General features: G+C 43.8%; 1 protein-coding gene across 2 annotated transcripts; it reads left to right on the top strand.

The window, feature by feature from the left end:
- Positions 1–2,116: 2,116 nt before the first annotated feature.
- Positions 2,117–10,145, top strand: LOC142502630 (large ribosomal subunit protein P2-like). 2 transcript variants are annotated; one of them, XM_075613874.1, is made up of 5 exons: positions 2,117–2,276; positions 3,923–4,046; positions 7,506–7,554; positions 8,012–8,101; positions 10,029–10,145. In XM_075613874.1, the coding sequence occupies exons 2-5, from the start codon at positions 3,924–3,926 to the stop codon at positions 10,097–10,099; spliced, it is 333 nt and encodes a 110-aa protein (XP_075469989.1). In that variant the 5' UTR covers positions 2,117–2,276; position 3,923; the 3' UTR covers positions 10,100–10,145. The 2 variants fall into 2 exon arrangements, with proteins under 2 accessions (XP_075469989.1, XP_075469988.1); XM_075613873.1 differs by having other exon boundaries at positions 10,026–10,145.
- Positions 10,146–16,150: the final 6,005 nt, after the last annotated feature.

Below are 16,150 nucleotides of genomic sequence, written 5' to 3'. Positions count from 1 at the left end.
ACGCCATCGCAGACAACGTCGCTGGATCAGCGGATCCCTCACCTTCAGTCGGTGATACCAGGTGCTGGAGCACCTGGAAGGTATACCAACATTCTCCCAGTGCACCAACAGTACACGCAGGTGTGGACAGCGCTGTCACACACACTTTGGGTGGGTTGACTCTGTGGACACCAGGGTGTTTAGGTGCCATGGGGCACCTCAGTACTTTGGGGTATACGCCACCGGGGTGTGGACACGGTGTTGGGGAGCAACGGTGAGGGGTACGGCACTGCGAGGCCTGAATGGTTCTGTATTAACATTATTATTCGCATGTGTTCATTAAACCTGTTATATCATACCAGTGTGTATTTCTTACATTGTCCTGTCGCTGGGTTATCCAACACTGTTAGGATCCCGCACAGGTGGAGACGCTGTCACCAGACGGATCAGATCCACCCCAGGCTCCCAGCAGCGGAGACTCAGGCCTCTTCCGAGTCACAGGTAGCGTCCCACACACATAGTAGCCGCCATATCTCCCAGGGGGTGGGGGAAACTGCGATACATGTATACGGTACTATCGCCCTGTAAGAGCCGTGCACGGAGACGCAGCGTCTCCATGCAGCTCTTACAGGCTGATTTTTTTTCAATCAGCTATCACGCTTTAAATTTTTAAGCACGATAGCAGGGGGAGAAATAACAGCTTGTGTGATCGGGCATGTTTTTGCCCGCACCTACTCAAATGCGCTTCTGGCTTCATTTTTTTATCATGGGATAAAAAAAATTCCCAATCGGGCACAAAAGCTCACTGCTTAGTGAATCGCCCCCTTAGACTTTTAAAAACCCTTGCAGCCTTATCTATGGCTGGAGAACCCCCAGAACCCTTATACCAGGTTCTTGGTGATCAGGGCATTATTTGGGCATCCCCCTTATACTAGGGACCCCTTTACCCTTTCAGGGATACCACACATCCCTATGCCTCATTTACCTTTCTGGTCTGTGCTGAAGCAGGGAATCCTTGCGGTGAGTCGCACAAGCGTTTTCAAGGGGAGATTTTGCCGGAGCAATGTGTCTCAATGTATCCGAGAATCCGACCGGATTCCCAGGTACTTTTTTGGGGTATCCAGCAACTCTGGAACCCCGCTACCTAGACACATTCTGACAAGACTTTCTCCGTAAAACCCCCCTTGAAACTCATAGCCTAACAATCTCTGCTTGCTGGCACACCTGTTTTTGTATTTTTTTACACCTGTAAAGGTAAAACACAGAAAATTATTTATTGTCGCAGTTACATACATTGCAGATACAATAAACCAGTTCAAGAGCTGACACTCTTAAACCCCAAATATGTATCAGAGGTAACAAGGCGGGCATACTTTATTGAGAGCCTGGTTACCCCCTCACCATCACATGCTCCTTCCCCCCTTCTCCGCCCCTTCTCTGTTCCTTCCACCCCCCTACTCCGCTCCTTCCCGCCCCACCTCCTCTCCTCCACCCTCTATTCCGCTCATCCCCCTACTCCACTGCTTCCCCCCCTACTCTACTCTTCCCCCCTCCTTACACTGCTCCTTCCTGCCCCTACTCCGCTCTGTCCCCCACATCTCTGCTCCATCCCCCCCTCTCTGCTCCGCCCCCCCCCTAATCCGTTCCTTCTCCTGCCCCTACTCCAGTCCTTCCCCCCTACTCCGCTCCTTCCACATCCCCCACCCCCCATTCATGAAGTGGCAGGCTCAATTACATTAAATTACGTTAGATGGCAGTCCCTATAATCAGCAATAAGAATCAATGAGTGGCAGTACCACTAATTGTAGGAATCTTTATCCTCAAGTTAAGAACTTCTGCCTTGGTTGTACGCACGCGCAGTTATATGGTCGGCGCGCGCGCAACATCCAACAGCCTCATGACGAGCATATTCTACCCCGCGCATGCGTACTGCCACAAATTGATTTCCTTCTATCATCCCCCGCCTTTCCCAAACTATTCTGGGCGTGCGCAGTAGATATGAGAGGCTGTTGGGTTGATATGCGCTTGCGCAATGCCTACAAAACTGTCATAATAAGAAATTATTATTATTATTTTTTTAAATGTTCCAACGAGATACACTCCATCGTCACGTCATAAACTAAAAATTATTACAGAATGCGGGATTTAATGTGTTTCTTTTTTGTATCGTGCATTATTGACCTTTGATCCCGGCTGCCCCTGCTCCTATGCCCTGGAAACCCCGTCCCCATCCCTCTTTCTCTCGGTGTTGGAGTACAGGAGCGCGCACATCGTTTCGTGTCTGTTATAGACTTAAAGTGAGTGATAGCGTTGGGAGCGGGAGGGTGTCTCGTCACACCGTTCCCGTGCGGGAGACGGTAGGAAGCCCGAGGAGGGGCATATTGGTCAGCACATAGAGATTTTAAGCGGTTATTTTTACTTTAATCAGTCAGGCCTCCGTACACACAGGTGGTGGGCAATTGGAGTGTAAATGGATGGGCCTGAATCACTATTTCTCGTGCAAAACGTGTGTAAGCAGCTGGTAATATTGTTTGGTAACAGTTGATGTGTAGGAAAACTAAGTGGCAATTTATCCCACTCTTTACACCCCCACCCCGTCACTTATTTAGCTGACAATCCATTACGACTCGGACAGTGCTTGATGATAGTTAGGGTGAGTCCCCGCAGGCGCTGAGCGTGCTTACCTTATTCAATGTGGATCATCACATCCACGCTCACACTGTGCGCGCGCTCATGCGTGGACACGCTCACCCACGCTCGGCGCTTACATAAAGAATTTTTTTTTACTTTCGAGCGCGCTCAATTTGCCCGCAATGCGCACGCTTCTGAAATAGCGTGGACACCCGGCGCTCATGCTTGGAGAGCTGGTGATGTCACCGCTCTCAAGCATGAGCGTGGTCAGCGCCAGCGGAGCCGCAGCCTTAATGTAAGGCCGCACTTCTAGTGCCGGCGACGCGACCGATTACGTCGCCACTAGCGAAAGTTATATTTTAGGTTTAAGCAATGTCGCTGTCCGGGGGCGTGTCTATGGGCGGGCCAGTGAGGTCACGGAGCTGTATCACCCTCATTGGGCGAACCGCTAACGTGACCGCCTTATTGCGTGAGAAATCCGTTTTTATAGATTTCACGCGCATAGCGTGCCCGCTTCCGCACGCTGTATAGACGCGATCACTGCCTTTAGGCAGTCTGATCGCTCAGGGATCTGGTAGGATTCCTGGGTACATGTTTCGGGGTAACCAGCAAGTCTGGCCCCCTTCTACCCAAACACACCCTGACAACATTTTACCGTAAAATCATCCCTGAAACTCATGCCCTGCGAATCTCCGCTGGTTAGCACTCCTGGAACAATAAAACACATACATCTTTATTCAAATACAGTGTACATGCCATAACTGGGTTGCATAGCTGACACTTCAAACTCCCCAATATGGCTATGGGGCACAAGCCCGTACAGCAGGGCCCCGGGTATATGGCGGGTTCCGTTCCAGAGGCCCGCCGTATAGTGAAATCGCCAGAAAGCGGATCCGGCGATTTTTGCCGTTCTGCGCATGTGCGACCTGCGGTCTGAGCGCACAACCGGCGGGCGCACCCACCCGTTCTGCGCATGCGCAATTTTAAATTCAACATGGCGGCCCCCTTCTCGGTGCCGCCTTATCAGCGGAGCGCCGAGAAGCTGTAATATCTTTTATTATTGGCCTGGGTACCCCCTCACTGTCACAAGGGGAAGCATAATTTAGGTTACTTTTTAACATTTAGTAAAAGCCTCAATGTCTGAGCAGTACGTGACTGACGCAACAGTCATTTGTTTTTATGATCTCCCATTAAAATAATATTGTTAAAAAAAAAATTGGCATAGCTATTCCTAATCTTGTGGGAGGGAACATCATTTTGTGATTTATTAATCTTGAGTCGGTTTAATGCGGTTTTTGCCTTCTCTTTGCAGAATGCGTTACGTGGCCGCTTACCTACTTGCCGTCCTCGGTGGCAGCACCAGCCCCTCAGCCAAGGATCTAAAAAAAATTCTGGGCAGCGTTGGGATAGAGGCGGAAGATGAACGTGTCAACAAGGTGAGTTTGTCATTCACCTGGAGGTGTCTTGCGGTACTGGAAGGTGATATAGCATAGCACTGCTTGGTAAATATTGGCCCATATAGGTAGTGAAACGAAAAAGCAGGTCATCCATATTACCACCTTCCAAAATGTTTAATCCTTTTATGCCTGAGGGCACACATGGTCGTTTGCGTAGAAATCGCACTGTTTTAACATGCCTCACCAAAATTAGGGACAGATGTCCTCATTTGCACCCGCATGTTTAATTTGCAATAGCAATCACTCCTAGAAACTAACCAAAAAACAAAAGGCCCGGACTCGAGTTTCTAATGTAAATTACAATAGGCGTTATTGTTTATTCATCCTCTCCACTTATACACATAGCATACTTGTTGCTAGATGTTATATCGTCACCCAACCCTCTCCCCACAAATCCTATTATTACAAGTTGTATATAATTTGACTTGCTGGCTGATCAGTTGCCATACCTGAATAAGAACCATGTGAAGTTTGGTGCTTTTTGTCACGGGAGACCAGGGTTATTAACACCTTTTTATACCGGGATCATTTGATTGAGCAAGACAAGGAGGTAAAATAAATTGTAATTTATTTCATGAAAAGACATACACACAATGTAACACAATTTGCACTGAAAACACACTTACTGGGATCGGGGCTAACGAAATAAACTTTCTTGGAATTAAATGTTAACAACTGACGTCTGTACGAGCCTTTTCCATTGACCTGGAGGTACTCACGAAAGTCCTGGAACGCAATTCGTCATGCAATACCAGCAGCAACCGCTACGTCCCGTTTTCAGAACTTGGCCCCTGAAAAGCGGAACTTAGAAAATTTCTTGTGTTGAAAATCTCTGATGCCGGCTCGCGTCTATTTCTCAGAGCACGTCTTTTTCGTATCTTGATTTTGCCGCTGATGGTTTGGCGCTTGGAATCTGAGGTCCTGATTGGCTGCAAGGTTTCTTATAGGTTTTGGAGTCCCATTCAGAAACCACTACAGCCAATCGGCGCGTGGGAATCTTCCTGCCAGCCTATCACCAAGTTGCCGATATACTGAAGCCAGACGGGCACCGATTTTGATTCTAATGGGCATGCGCCAACCTGGCACCTCTCTGCTTCTTAGCATATCGAGCCCACCCGCTGTCCAGGCTCCTCAAAGTCTGGGGATGGGTAAATGCTGGCCGGGTAGCCCTTTGTTAGACCAAGTTTGTATTTGGGGGGGGGCAAGTCTCCCATGATTTAATTATTTATTTTTCTTAAAACATGCTTCTACGGTTCGTAAGGCTGCGCTTATAGTGCCAGGCCACGTCGCTACAAAACAAATCCATTTAATCCATGGCATGCGCTTATAGTAAGCGCGGGAGCGACGTTGCGACCAAAAATTTGGAAGCCAGTGGAATATTTTTTTTTTTTTTTAAGAGACAGTTGCCACATGTTACTGTCTCTAAACCAATCACAGAGTGCTGCTCTCCTCCTTGGTGACGTCACTGGCCTTGTCGCTAGCGACGTCGCTTAAAACAGAAGTTTAACTTTCGCCAGTGACGACGGTGACGTCGCGGGCACTATAAACGCAGCCTTAGACAATCTGCTAACTAAAAGTAATGATCCTCCAAATTGGAATACTTTTACTTGGAAGATCTGTAGCTAAAGCAACAAATCAGTATAGTTAAATGCTTTTATGGTTAGTAGTTTCTAATTAGTGTTATTTATTTAGCACTTGCAAACTGCAGCAGGGCCTCTCCTTTATTCACACCTACAGGGAATCCATTTTATGTCAGTCATTATAATCTAGATTTTAACTGCTGTATCACATTGTTGGTCACAACCCACAAGAGGATCAAGTGGGGGAGAAAACTTCACTGAAATTAATACTGTCACATTATGAGCTTGCTAACCTTCACAGCGGGTGAACCTAGTTCCAGTCCCATTTTCAGCTCCTTGTGACCTTCGATAAGACACTTTACCTTTCTGTGCCTTTGGCACAGAAAAAAGATTGCTTGAAAAGATAAAATATTTGTGTTTGTAGGTTTTCCACATGTCTACAAACCTGCGTCATACACCCCATGTCACTGGTAGCTTCCTATCCACTTTAAGTAGATTCCATTTTTTGCCTTGCGCGTCAAACAGCTTCTAGAGCTAAGCGTGAGTCAAGAGTCAGAATCCATAGACCCACTCAGTGCTGGAAATGTAGATATAGATAAATATCTATATCTCAGCAATATATATTGGGGGTGGGGGCTTATGATGCCCATAATTGGGTACCATAGGAGTAAGTATATAGCTATGTTATATGGCCTTTGCATCCCAAAAAGTTTGGAGTTGTTACTTTGAAGTTTGACTAAGTACCGCAATTGGTTATTTTTGGCTTCAGTCCTAAATAGTACTGATTTTAGTGTGGCATAAATCGTATGTGACTTTCGTGGACTCTGACTGAAACTGAGTGCTCGTAAGTATTACACTAATAAATTTAAATAATATCTTCAAAATTCCAAAGCTCATGTTATTCATTATTTTAACAATGTAATCAGCTCTGTTAAAGTCAATATAAAATTTCTGTAATAGATATTCCCATGTCTTCTATAAATTTCCATCAAAACGTGGACTTCGTTCTCTACCCTATACCTCTCCTTAATCTGCTTGGAGGCAAACTGTAAATGTGCCTATATGCTTAAATGGGAGGACGAATTGGGTAAGTCATTAGATGATGAGCACTGGGATATCTAAAGCAGCTGCAAAGAGCTTGCTTTTTACGCTCATAAAGAAAAACGCTTACATTGTTATTTAGATGGTACATGAACCCAGTCAGACTACATGCCATCTACAACTCTCACCTTGCTTCAGAGGGTGTGGCCAAAACGGGTCTCTGTTTTGGACGTGCCCAGTGGTGGTAGCATTCTGGAAACCTAATTATTTTAGTTTAAGAAATTCACTATTGGGCACCTTCCTGAACTACCCTACTAGTTAGCTAGACCAATACCGGATATTCCAAAAATACAGTTTATCACCCATATTCTCTCCACTTCAAGATCTTGCATTGCAGCCTTCTGGAAAAAGCATGAAGTTCCATCCATGAATATTAAACAGAGGATGTGGCATGTCTCGGTAGTAGAAAAATGTTCAGCCTTTCAAAGACGTTTTATAAATATGCCCTAGTATGGGAGCCCTGGTTCAGCTCTGAAGGCAGACTAGGCCCAGATGGGGACATAGCCCTACTTTAGGCCTCCCCCTTGGTAGGGTTCCTCCCAGTCGGAATCAATAGTACTGTACTATTGTTGCTGGCTGGTGAATCCTTTGGCATATTCGCTTGAGTGTAGGTGGTGACCATTCCCCACACCCTTCATTTTAATTGTATATGTATGTCGGATATACTGGTGCAATGTATCTATTATTGTTTATTTTACCCCAAGTTCATCGTCTAATTGGCAATTTTCTTTTCCTTCTTTTTTTTTTTTGCTTCAAGGTTATCAGTGAGCTCAAAGGAAAAGACATTGGTGATGTCGTCAACTCTGGTAATACACATTATTTTGTGGTTCACATTCACATTTTGCATCCACTTTTGTCCCCACAGTTGTTATAAAGGGGTTAAGCAAATTAAAACCTACACTGTATGCAATTACAGTTGCATTTTGTAAGCTATGAAAGGGGATTGCGATGAGGAAGAAAAAATGTACACATACTTTTTTTTTTTTTTTTTTTTTTTTAACCTTCAGTGCTCCCAGGCAGGTTTGACCACTTACTACTGAGTGATGTCTATATTGTGAATTGGCCATATTTACCCTATAAAAAATTCTACTGCCTTTGGTCATAGGATTAATGGATTACATTACTGCTAAAGCTTGTTTTTTTTTTTTTTTAAGCATTTAGTGACATTTCTAATTTTGTTTTTTTTATTGTGCCAATTTCATGGTTATGGGTCAATATAAAATATATGCAGATCACAACACTAACATGCATTTATTTCCCTAGGTCTCTCCAAGCTGTCCTCTGTACCATCTGGGGGTGCTGTGTCTGCAGCTCCTGCATCAGCTCCAGCTGCCGGAGGAGCTGCTCCAGCAGGTACAATTATAGTTTTGCACACTTTTTAAAACCTACAGCTGTGGTTCAAGTCTAAATCCATGACTTATATTCCAGTACTCTTATGCAGAGTGAATAATGTAGAACATTATTACAACTTGCATTTACCCTTTGCCTAATTGCAAAATCAAAAATTGAGGAAAGAAATCCCTGTCAGTGGCGCAGAAAATCCCAATTACCACGTTGATTTGTGAGTTACTTATTTTTAAAGTTCTATGTTAAAAGTTATGGCAAGATGAGACCATGTAGTGCCAAAATAAATCTTAAAATACTATGCAGTGTTTGTGTGATCACTTGGTTAAGTGTGAGATGATGGCAGATAACATGTACTAGCTAGTACTAGACTATCCCTGGCTGCATGTGTAGTAGACAAGAGTTTCAAGTGCTAATCGGCCACAATGTATAGAAGTAGGCTGTTAATCACAGGTCTGTCAGCATCTGGTTATTTATTCTAGTTTGTTTCAACCATGCACTTGAAATAGGACCGTAAAATTATTGCTACAGTATCAGGCTAGTGCTTCAATTCACCATAAGGTGTTGATTAGTTGCTTATTATATTTAAATATGTATAGAAAATGCAGACTCCTATTAGCTATAATGTAAACCGTGATTCCAGTAGCTGTTATACATATTATGGTTATGAGTGACCACTTTCTAAAAGCATTCTCCCTGATACTACATGGATTTTGGTCTGGGAGCAGTGTGAGGGTTAGAATTGCTAAGGTAATATTGCTATTTTGCCCAGTTGCTAGTGAAGAGCCATAAAGCAAGACAATGTTTCATGAATACGCTGCCAAGCTCTGTGTGAGTCTATTTGGACCAACAATCATCACTATTGGTAGCTAGATGCACAGTGAATCGGTCTACTAACGTAAAGTGAGTGCAAGGTAACTTGCAGAGATCACCTAGAGATCGCAAATCACGCGAAAGCTATTGCCCCAGTGCCTTCATATCACCTTCCTCAGTGAGATCGAAATAAAATCGGTGATAAATAATTTAAAAAGAACTTGCCATAGTGGCATACGCAACGATACAAAGCAAGGGTTTGTGTTGTAATTGCAAAATCAACCAGCTGTGTTTTTTTTTTTTTTTTTTTTAAACTGACCTAAATGAAATAGTGTTAGAAGGAGCTCTGCACCCAAGTAGTATCACTCTGCTCGCAAGTCGCGGCCACATGATTGATTAACGATCGTGGTGTCGTAAATTCACCATGGTGATGCACATAGAAAATTAGCAAAGCTTATAACTGTCACATGGACCATCGGCGTGTTGACCCTCATGAAGTCCAAGTGAAAGACAGAAGAGCACTATGGAGCCTAAAATAGGCCAATATTTAGAAAAAGCTGCCAATAAAAATGGGCAAAAAAATATCCAATTGCCAACAAATAGAACTGTATGTTGAAGGTTTTTTTTAATTTTTCTTTTTAATGTAGCAGATTTGCAAAATTTCTCACATTGCTTATAAGCCCCATAGCTAGTTTCTAATGTATATGCAGCATGCATTTAATATTGTATTGTATGGCATATGACATACAGTTAGCGGCAAAATAAACTGTAATTTAGAGCTCCTCCCAGGTCTAAATACAGCCATGTTGTGTTCCAGGGTATTTGCTTTAGAAAACTTTATTTAGGCTGTAATACAAATGATGACATGCAGCTCTTGTCCACAGGGTTTAAGATATTTAGTTATTTAAACATGTAAACTGTACAGTTTTTTAAATGTGATATATATTTTTTTTTCTTCAATAAATCAGCAGTTTATTCTTTTTATATTCCCAAATATAACTAGTTTGCGAGAGAATAAGAAATAAAGAAAACATTGGGGGGGGGGGAATAAAAAAATAAATAAATCATGCCCACAATCTTGAATTGCATTTTTTTTTCTCTCCATATTTTGTCTCAATAGCAGAAAAGAAAGAAGAACCAAAGGAGGAATCTGAAGAGTCTGATGAAGACATGGGATTTGGCCTCTTTGATTAAATGCTTCTTAAAATGAGAATTAAAATAAAGCAAGGAACCGTCAAAATGGTTTATTTTATTGGCTGTGACAGATGTCTCTCTATGTGTGTCTCTGTCTGTAACGGAGTGCTCACCAAAAACAAGGCGAGGCCGAGGTGAGGATTTGATATAACACCAACACACAGCCGCGTGGGCGCGTCTGGAGTGTAGATTGGTAAGGGTAGGAGAGGTCTGGATGCTCAGTAGTACTTGCCGAGGTCGGTGTTGGAGAGTAGCGGATCATAGGAGGTACTTAGCCGTGGTCTGGATTGGACAGAGGCGGATGGTCGTGGTACTTTGCCGAGGTCAGTATTGGAGAGGTGCGGATGGTCGTACGTAGCCGAGGTCAGGAGAACAGAAGAGCGGAGTCCAGGAGAGTAGCCAAGGTATGGAGCAGAACAAGACTGTTGAGGCAAGACAGCAGTGAACACTTTGCTAGCAAGAAGGTTTGTGCTCAGCCAAATTGCCAGTGTGGCAGGTGAGCATATAAAGGGAGATTTGCTAATGAGGTTGGAGCCATACTCTGCAGTATGCCTGGCTGTGGTTCGCTGGAGAGATTTAGAACTGGTGTATACTCGGGCAGAGGAATCAGCAACAGATGTAGTATAGGTAGAGGAGCAGGGAAGGTCCTGCGCATGTGAGAGTCGCGCATAGCAGGTGCGTGCTGCGTGACGGTGGCGTCACCGTGCGAGCATAGCGTGGAGGTGGGGGACTGCATTTAGTGCAGTGTGGTCCACGCGCTCCCCTAGATGTAATGCTGGTATTTGCCGGCAGGCGAGATGTGCTGCAGGAGAAGCAGAACACCCGGTTGGGTTAAGTGAGGAGCGCGCCGAGGATCACGGATCCTCTGTGTCCATAAGATCCTGACATAGCCTTTAATATTTATAGATATGGTTATAAAACTCACCCCTCCTGCGACACTTAAAAATAAATATACACACATATAACAAAATATAATATTAATACTGAGGACCACCCTATGTGCTAAGTCTAGCAACAAATTTCTCTCCTCTCTGGATGTTCTAACACAGCTGGGCGCGATACTGACTGCGGGGGGCGCGGGGTTTACAGAGGCCCCCCGCGCTTCCCGAAGGCACTGAAATGAAGTGCCTCACCTTGGCTACGGCGGCTTCTTAGATGCGTCGCCATGGCAACGTAAGTCTAGGTAAGCGGGAAGGGGGGGGCTGTGGAGAGGGGAACTGCCGGCAGGTGGGGGCAGGGAAAAAAGTTTGCGCCCCACTGTTCTAACACACGTAGGTATAATAGAATGTGAAACACTTTCATATTTGTACCCCTATCGTTTAGTTACCAGAAAATGACCCCTAATAGTAACCCAAGCAGGATCCACTGATCTGTTTGGTAGTTTCCAGTCAAAGTCCTTAGCCAGATATTAGTAATTCAAATATTAAACATAGAAAAAGAAAATACATGTACATATACAATAATTCAACAGTACAGTAGTTTGAAAATTCAAAGTTCTTTCAGTTCTTTTTAAAAACTTGAGTAAATGGATCCTTTTGGCACAAGGTAGGTGCACTTTCAGGTAAACTGTACAACTTTGACCTGTAAATTTGACTTGTGCATGGAGAGACTGCAAATGTATTTATTTATTATTATATTTTTTGCATACAATACTTGCTAATTGTTTCATTACAAATAATATGGTCCTTTAATAATTAGTTCCTTTGAACAATTGATGATCATAAATCTTCCCATAAGTGTCTCAAAGGGAGATAATTTGTTCCTCTGTCTGAGTTATTATATAATAATCTATACTTTGGAATACATTCCTGTAACAATTTCTTTACCACTGTCTCAGCGCCCACATATTGACGGGTAGACCTCAACCAAGCCTGAAAAATCATAACCAATACATATTGAAAATACAAACTCCTGGGTAACAATAAAATCGATCTGTAGATTTAACAAAAGGGCCTTATGGGCAAAACATTTATCGCCGAGTGCTTGATAGCTTTGCTTACTTTATATTATCTGCAGATGGCACGTTGTTAACATAAATCAGTTGCTGTCTTAGCAAGTCCTGGGGCCCACCAATCACAGGAAACAATATTGTGACGGTAGGGGGTAACCAGGCTATACAATAAACGTTAAGCCCATCTGGTTAATCCTGAAACCATGGGATCAATGGCATCTACAAGGGGCCAGATAACATAACAAACAAAAGCTAGTGTTCCCTGTGCCCGAGACTCTACATTTTCTGTGTGTAAGTTTTAGGTGGGATATTTGGGTCAAAATGCAGTTGTTTTGTTTGGGGGCCAAAGCTAATGCTCGGCGTTCAGGCATGATTTGTCGGTATGCAGGTTGAATTACAGTGCGCAGTGCCCCCCAGACTCCTGGTTTTTGAGCCTGGATATCCCAGTCCTTTGTCCAGCATAGATATGGGTCTCTCCAAGTTAAAACATGTATTAAAATGTTTTATAATGTTTGCATTTACTATAAATGTCTATTCAGTCACACTGTATTCCTAGGTCCATATAGGTGCCGGGAACACTGGATAGACATTTGTAGTTGAAAGAGGAGACAGGATGTTGAGAGGTGTCGGGGTGCTAAGTGGCCTGGGCAGGGCGGCGTACTGGGTCCGGAGAACAGAGACCCCCTGCGGGGAGGACCCTCTAGTTTGCCAGAGTAAGTGGAGCCTGTCCAGTAGGTGGCAATGGGTTGACTGAGGGAAGCGGCAGAATGTCAGCGCATTTCCCATTGGTCAATTTATAGGTTTTGCCCACAGGACATCCCAAACTAGGTTGGCACGCCGCCTCCTCTGACGTCAGCCAAAGGACGAGCTCCTGCTCCTACTGGCTGGCGGTGAGGAATTACCACGCTTTGATTGGTGACTCCTACCTCCAAGCTGAACATAGAACAGTAGAAGGTATGTAAGGGGAACCCCCAGTCAGAGAACCAGATGATCCTGTGACTTGGGCCGGTGATGCAAAGGTGGGGTTTTCAAAGTTTCTCTGTTACAAAGCAGCCGGCATCATTTTCGGAACCAAGAAAGCTTGCCTAGCTGAGGCTAAGTCAGACGCGAGGTCCAAGTTCTCGTTTTAAACGCAGTGGTCGCGGCTAGAGCTTCTAGCCAAAAAGAGGACCAAGAAGCCCGGGTGTGTATCCCGGTCAGGGTAAGTCTACAGAAGCAGGTGTCCTTCCCCTATTTTAACCCAGCTTTCATCCCCAGTGCCCCAGTAAGTGGTTTTTCGGCTGTATTTTGTGTATTCATTGTATGTACACGGGTTTACCTGAATAAACTCAGTGAATGATCCTGGTATAAAAGTGTTAAAGTCCTGGTCTCTGGCCGTGACAAATGCCTCATGTCACATGTAAACCATGTGAACAGTACTGTATATGGATATGGCATTAGAAATTATGTCAAGACTGGGAGACCATTAAGCCTTGTCCAAACATATGTCATTATGAGTAGCCCCTCCTGTGCTTCCCACAAATCATAATACAAAAATTCTGGGAAACGGGGTCTTTGAGATTTATACGTACAGCAATTTTTTAATAATAGCTGGTTAAAAAAAGCCTGAAGTAAATCTTTACTATATATGGCATAAACAATAAGGGAACCTATATATATATATATATATATATATATATATAAACAAAAAAGCGAAGTAGCGCCTCTAATATAGCCTGAACAAAACTGATTTAGTTAACCTAACTGTGAATGCATCCAGTGGGGTGGCAAGTGTAGGCAAAATAAACTAAAAAACAGTATTAACCAAGGATAATAATAACCTATATATAAATGTGATATGTAAAAAGTGTTAAATATATATAACACTAGCCTAATGCTTTAATATTAAAAATAAAAACATATAAACATATCAAAAAGGTGTATAGAAATATATAAAAAATATATTAATTAAAAAACTGAAAAAAACCTCAGAAAACACAAAGTCCTGTTCCAAAAAATAGCATCCAGGTATAAGGCAGCCCGTTTCAAAGGGGTCACTACTCCCTGATGATACCTATGAAAAAAGAAAAGAAACAGGCGCACACCTAGTGCATTAACGTATAACAAAAAGTTTATAGAACATTAAAATCAGTCAAATGCCCACTCACAAAGGTACAAAGTATAAAAGCAAGTATGAGATAGGCTTTCATAAGCCAGTACTGCCGTCCGATGTCAGCAATGGCGTCCTCTCCTGTCTGTCCTCCGTGTAATCCAAGTAACCGGAAGTGACATCCCTCTGGTTGGGCGCCCTGCACAGGAAGTCCCTCCGGAAACCAGCACCTCCGATTCTTTACTGCTCGTCAATGTACCACCGGGGGAAAAGACAATAGGAAAAAACCTGGCGCTTACCTTAAGCTTAATATATGAGGTGTGCTTACAATGTGGCAGTAAGTTAGACCACGGCTCTATGACAGATGCTTTGAGCCAGCATGGAGTTCCCCTCTGCTGCAACCCCAGGGAAGGGTTAATCCGGAACCCTTTTAAAGATATAGAGACATACAAGCAATGGGGGAGCGTGGGATTAGAAAAACATTTGACAATAAAAAACAATAAAATACAATAAAATTAATGTGGTTACAACAATATTGCTGGGGGTTGGTGAAAATACTAAATACACTTACACGGCCATGTGCAAGCGGACACGGTAATGTGGTTTCTTTAAGCAATTCCAGTCACTCCCAACAACAGGTAATGGTGGTTTAGAGGGTTTTGAAATAAATATATAAATATATCTGTACTCACACGGCCATGTGTGAGTCCTTGCAGGAAATTGGTAACTTTGGGGTTAAATTAACCCATCTGCATCTCCCCCCAGTGTAGACTCTTCTTTGTTTGCAACCAACGTGGGATTCTAACTCCAGTCTTGGGCATCAGATGGGGACTCTCCCCAGTGGTGGTAGTAGGGGGGGGAGTAGGTAGAGAAAGTGAGGCACGTTGTCAGTGGGGTTTAAAACACATTTATTAGTTTTAAAAGCAATTGGTACAACAAGACTCACATACATACATAGTGGTTGGACCCCTGGCCTCCTCGTGCAGTCCAGGATACAGTTTAAGCAGCCGTTATTGTCAATCACGCGTCCGTGATGCAGGAGGAAAAAAAACAAAACTTTTTCTCCTTATCTGCAATGGCTGCCTGGTTGATCCGGCTACGGGAGCCACGTTGGGCCAAATTCAGCAGGAACTTTAGAGCTACGCGTTTCGTCGAATCATCGAGCCTGAGGAAGTCGATGATTCGACGAAACGCGTAGCTCTAAAGTTCCTGCTGAATTTGGCCCAACGTGGCTCCCGTAGCCGGATCAACCAGGCAGCCATTGCAGATAAGGAGAAAAAGTTTTGTTTTTTTTCCTCCTGCATCACGGACGCGTGATTGACAATAACGGCTGCTTAAACTGTATCCTGGACTGCACGAGGAGGCCAGGGGTCCAACCACTATGTATGTATGTGAGTCTTGTTGTACCAATTGCTTTTAAAACTAATAAATGTGTTTTAAACCCCACTGACAACGTGCCTCACTTTCTCTACCTACTCCCCCCCCTACTACCACCACTGGGGAGAGTCCCCATCTGATGCCCAAGACTGGAGTTAGAATCCCACGTTGGTTGCAAACAAAGAAGAGTCTACACTGGGGGGAGATGCAGATGGGTTAATTTAACCCCAAAGTTACCAATTTCCTGCAAGGACTCACACATGGCCGTGTGAGTACAGATATATTTATATATTTATTTCAAAACCCTCTAAACCACCATTACCTGTTGTTGGGAGTGACTGGAATTGCTTAAAGAAACCACATTACCGTGTCCGCTTGCACATGGCCGTGTAAGTGTATTTAGTATTTTCACCAACCCCCAGCAATATTGTTGTAACCACATTAATTTTATTGTATTTTATTGTTTTTTATTGTCAAATGTTTTTCTAATCCCACGCTCCCCCACCGGGGGAAAAGGTAAGGTAAGGTAAGGCAAACCTCCAGGGTAAGGCAAACAGTAAACCGAGGAGCGGATTCCTTACAGTACCCCCCCCCCTTCACGTGAGACCTCTGGGCGAACAAGACCACTCAGAGT

The sequence above is a fragment of the Ascaphus truei genome, chromosome 9, assembly GCF_040206685.1.
Source record: "Ascaphus truei isolate aAscTru1 chromosome 9, aAscTru1.hap1, whole genome shotgun sequence".
NCBI lineage: Eukaryota > Metazoa > Chordata > Amphibia > Anura > Ascaphidae > Ascaphus > Ascaphus truei.
Note: the sequence above shows the minus strand (reverse complement) of the source record. Positions and strands in the feature narration are given on the sequence as shown.

Excerpts from the sequence above, each read along its gene's own strand:
- LOC142502630 (XM_075613873.1), top strand. The coding sequence starts at position 3,924 with ATGCGTTACGTGGCCGCTTACCTACTTGCCGTCCTCGGTGGCAGCACC. Across the intron at positions 7,555-8,011 it reads TGGTGATGTCGTCAACTCTG|GTCTCTCCAAGCTGTCCTCT; the intron begins GTAATACACATT and ends TTATTTCCCTAG. Across the intron at positions 8,102-10,025 it reads CGGAGGAGCTGCTCCAGCAG|CAGAAAAGAAAGAAGAACCA; the intron begins GTACAATTATAG and ends TTGTCTCAATAG.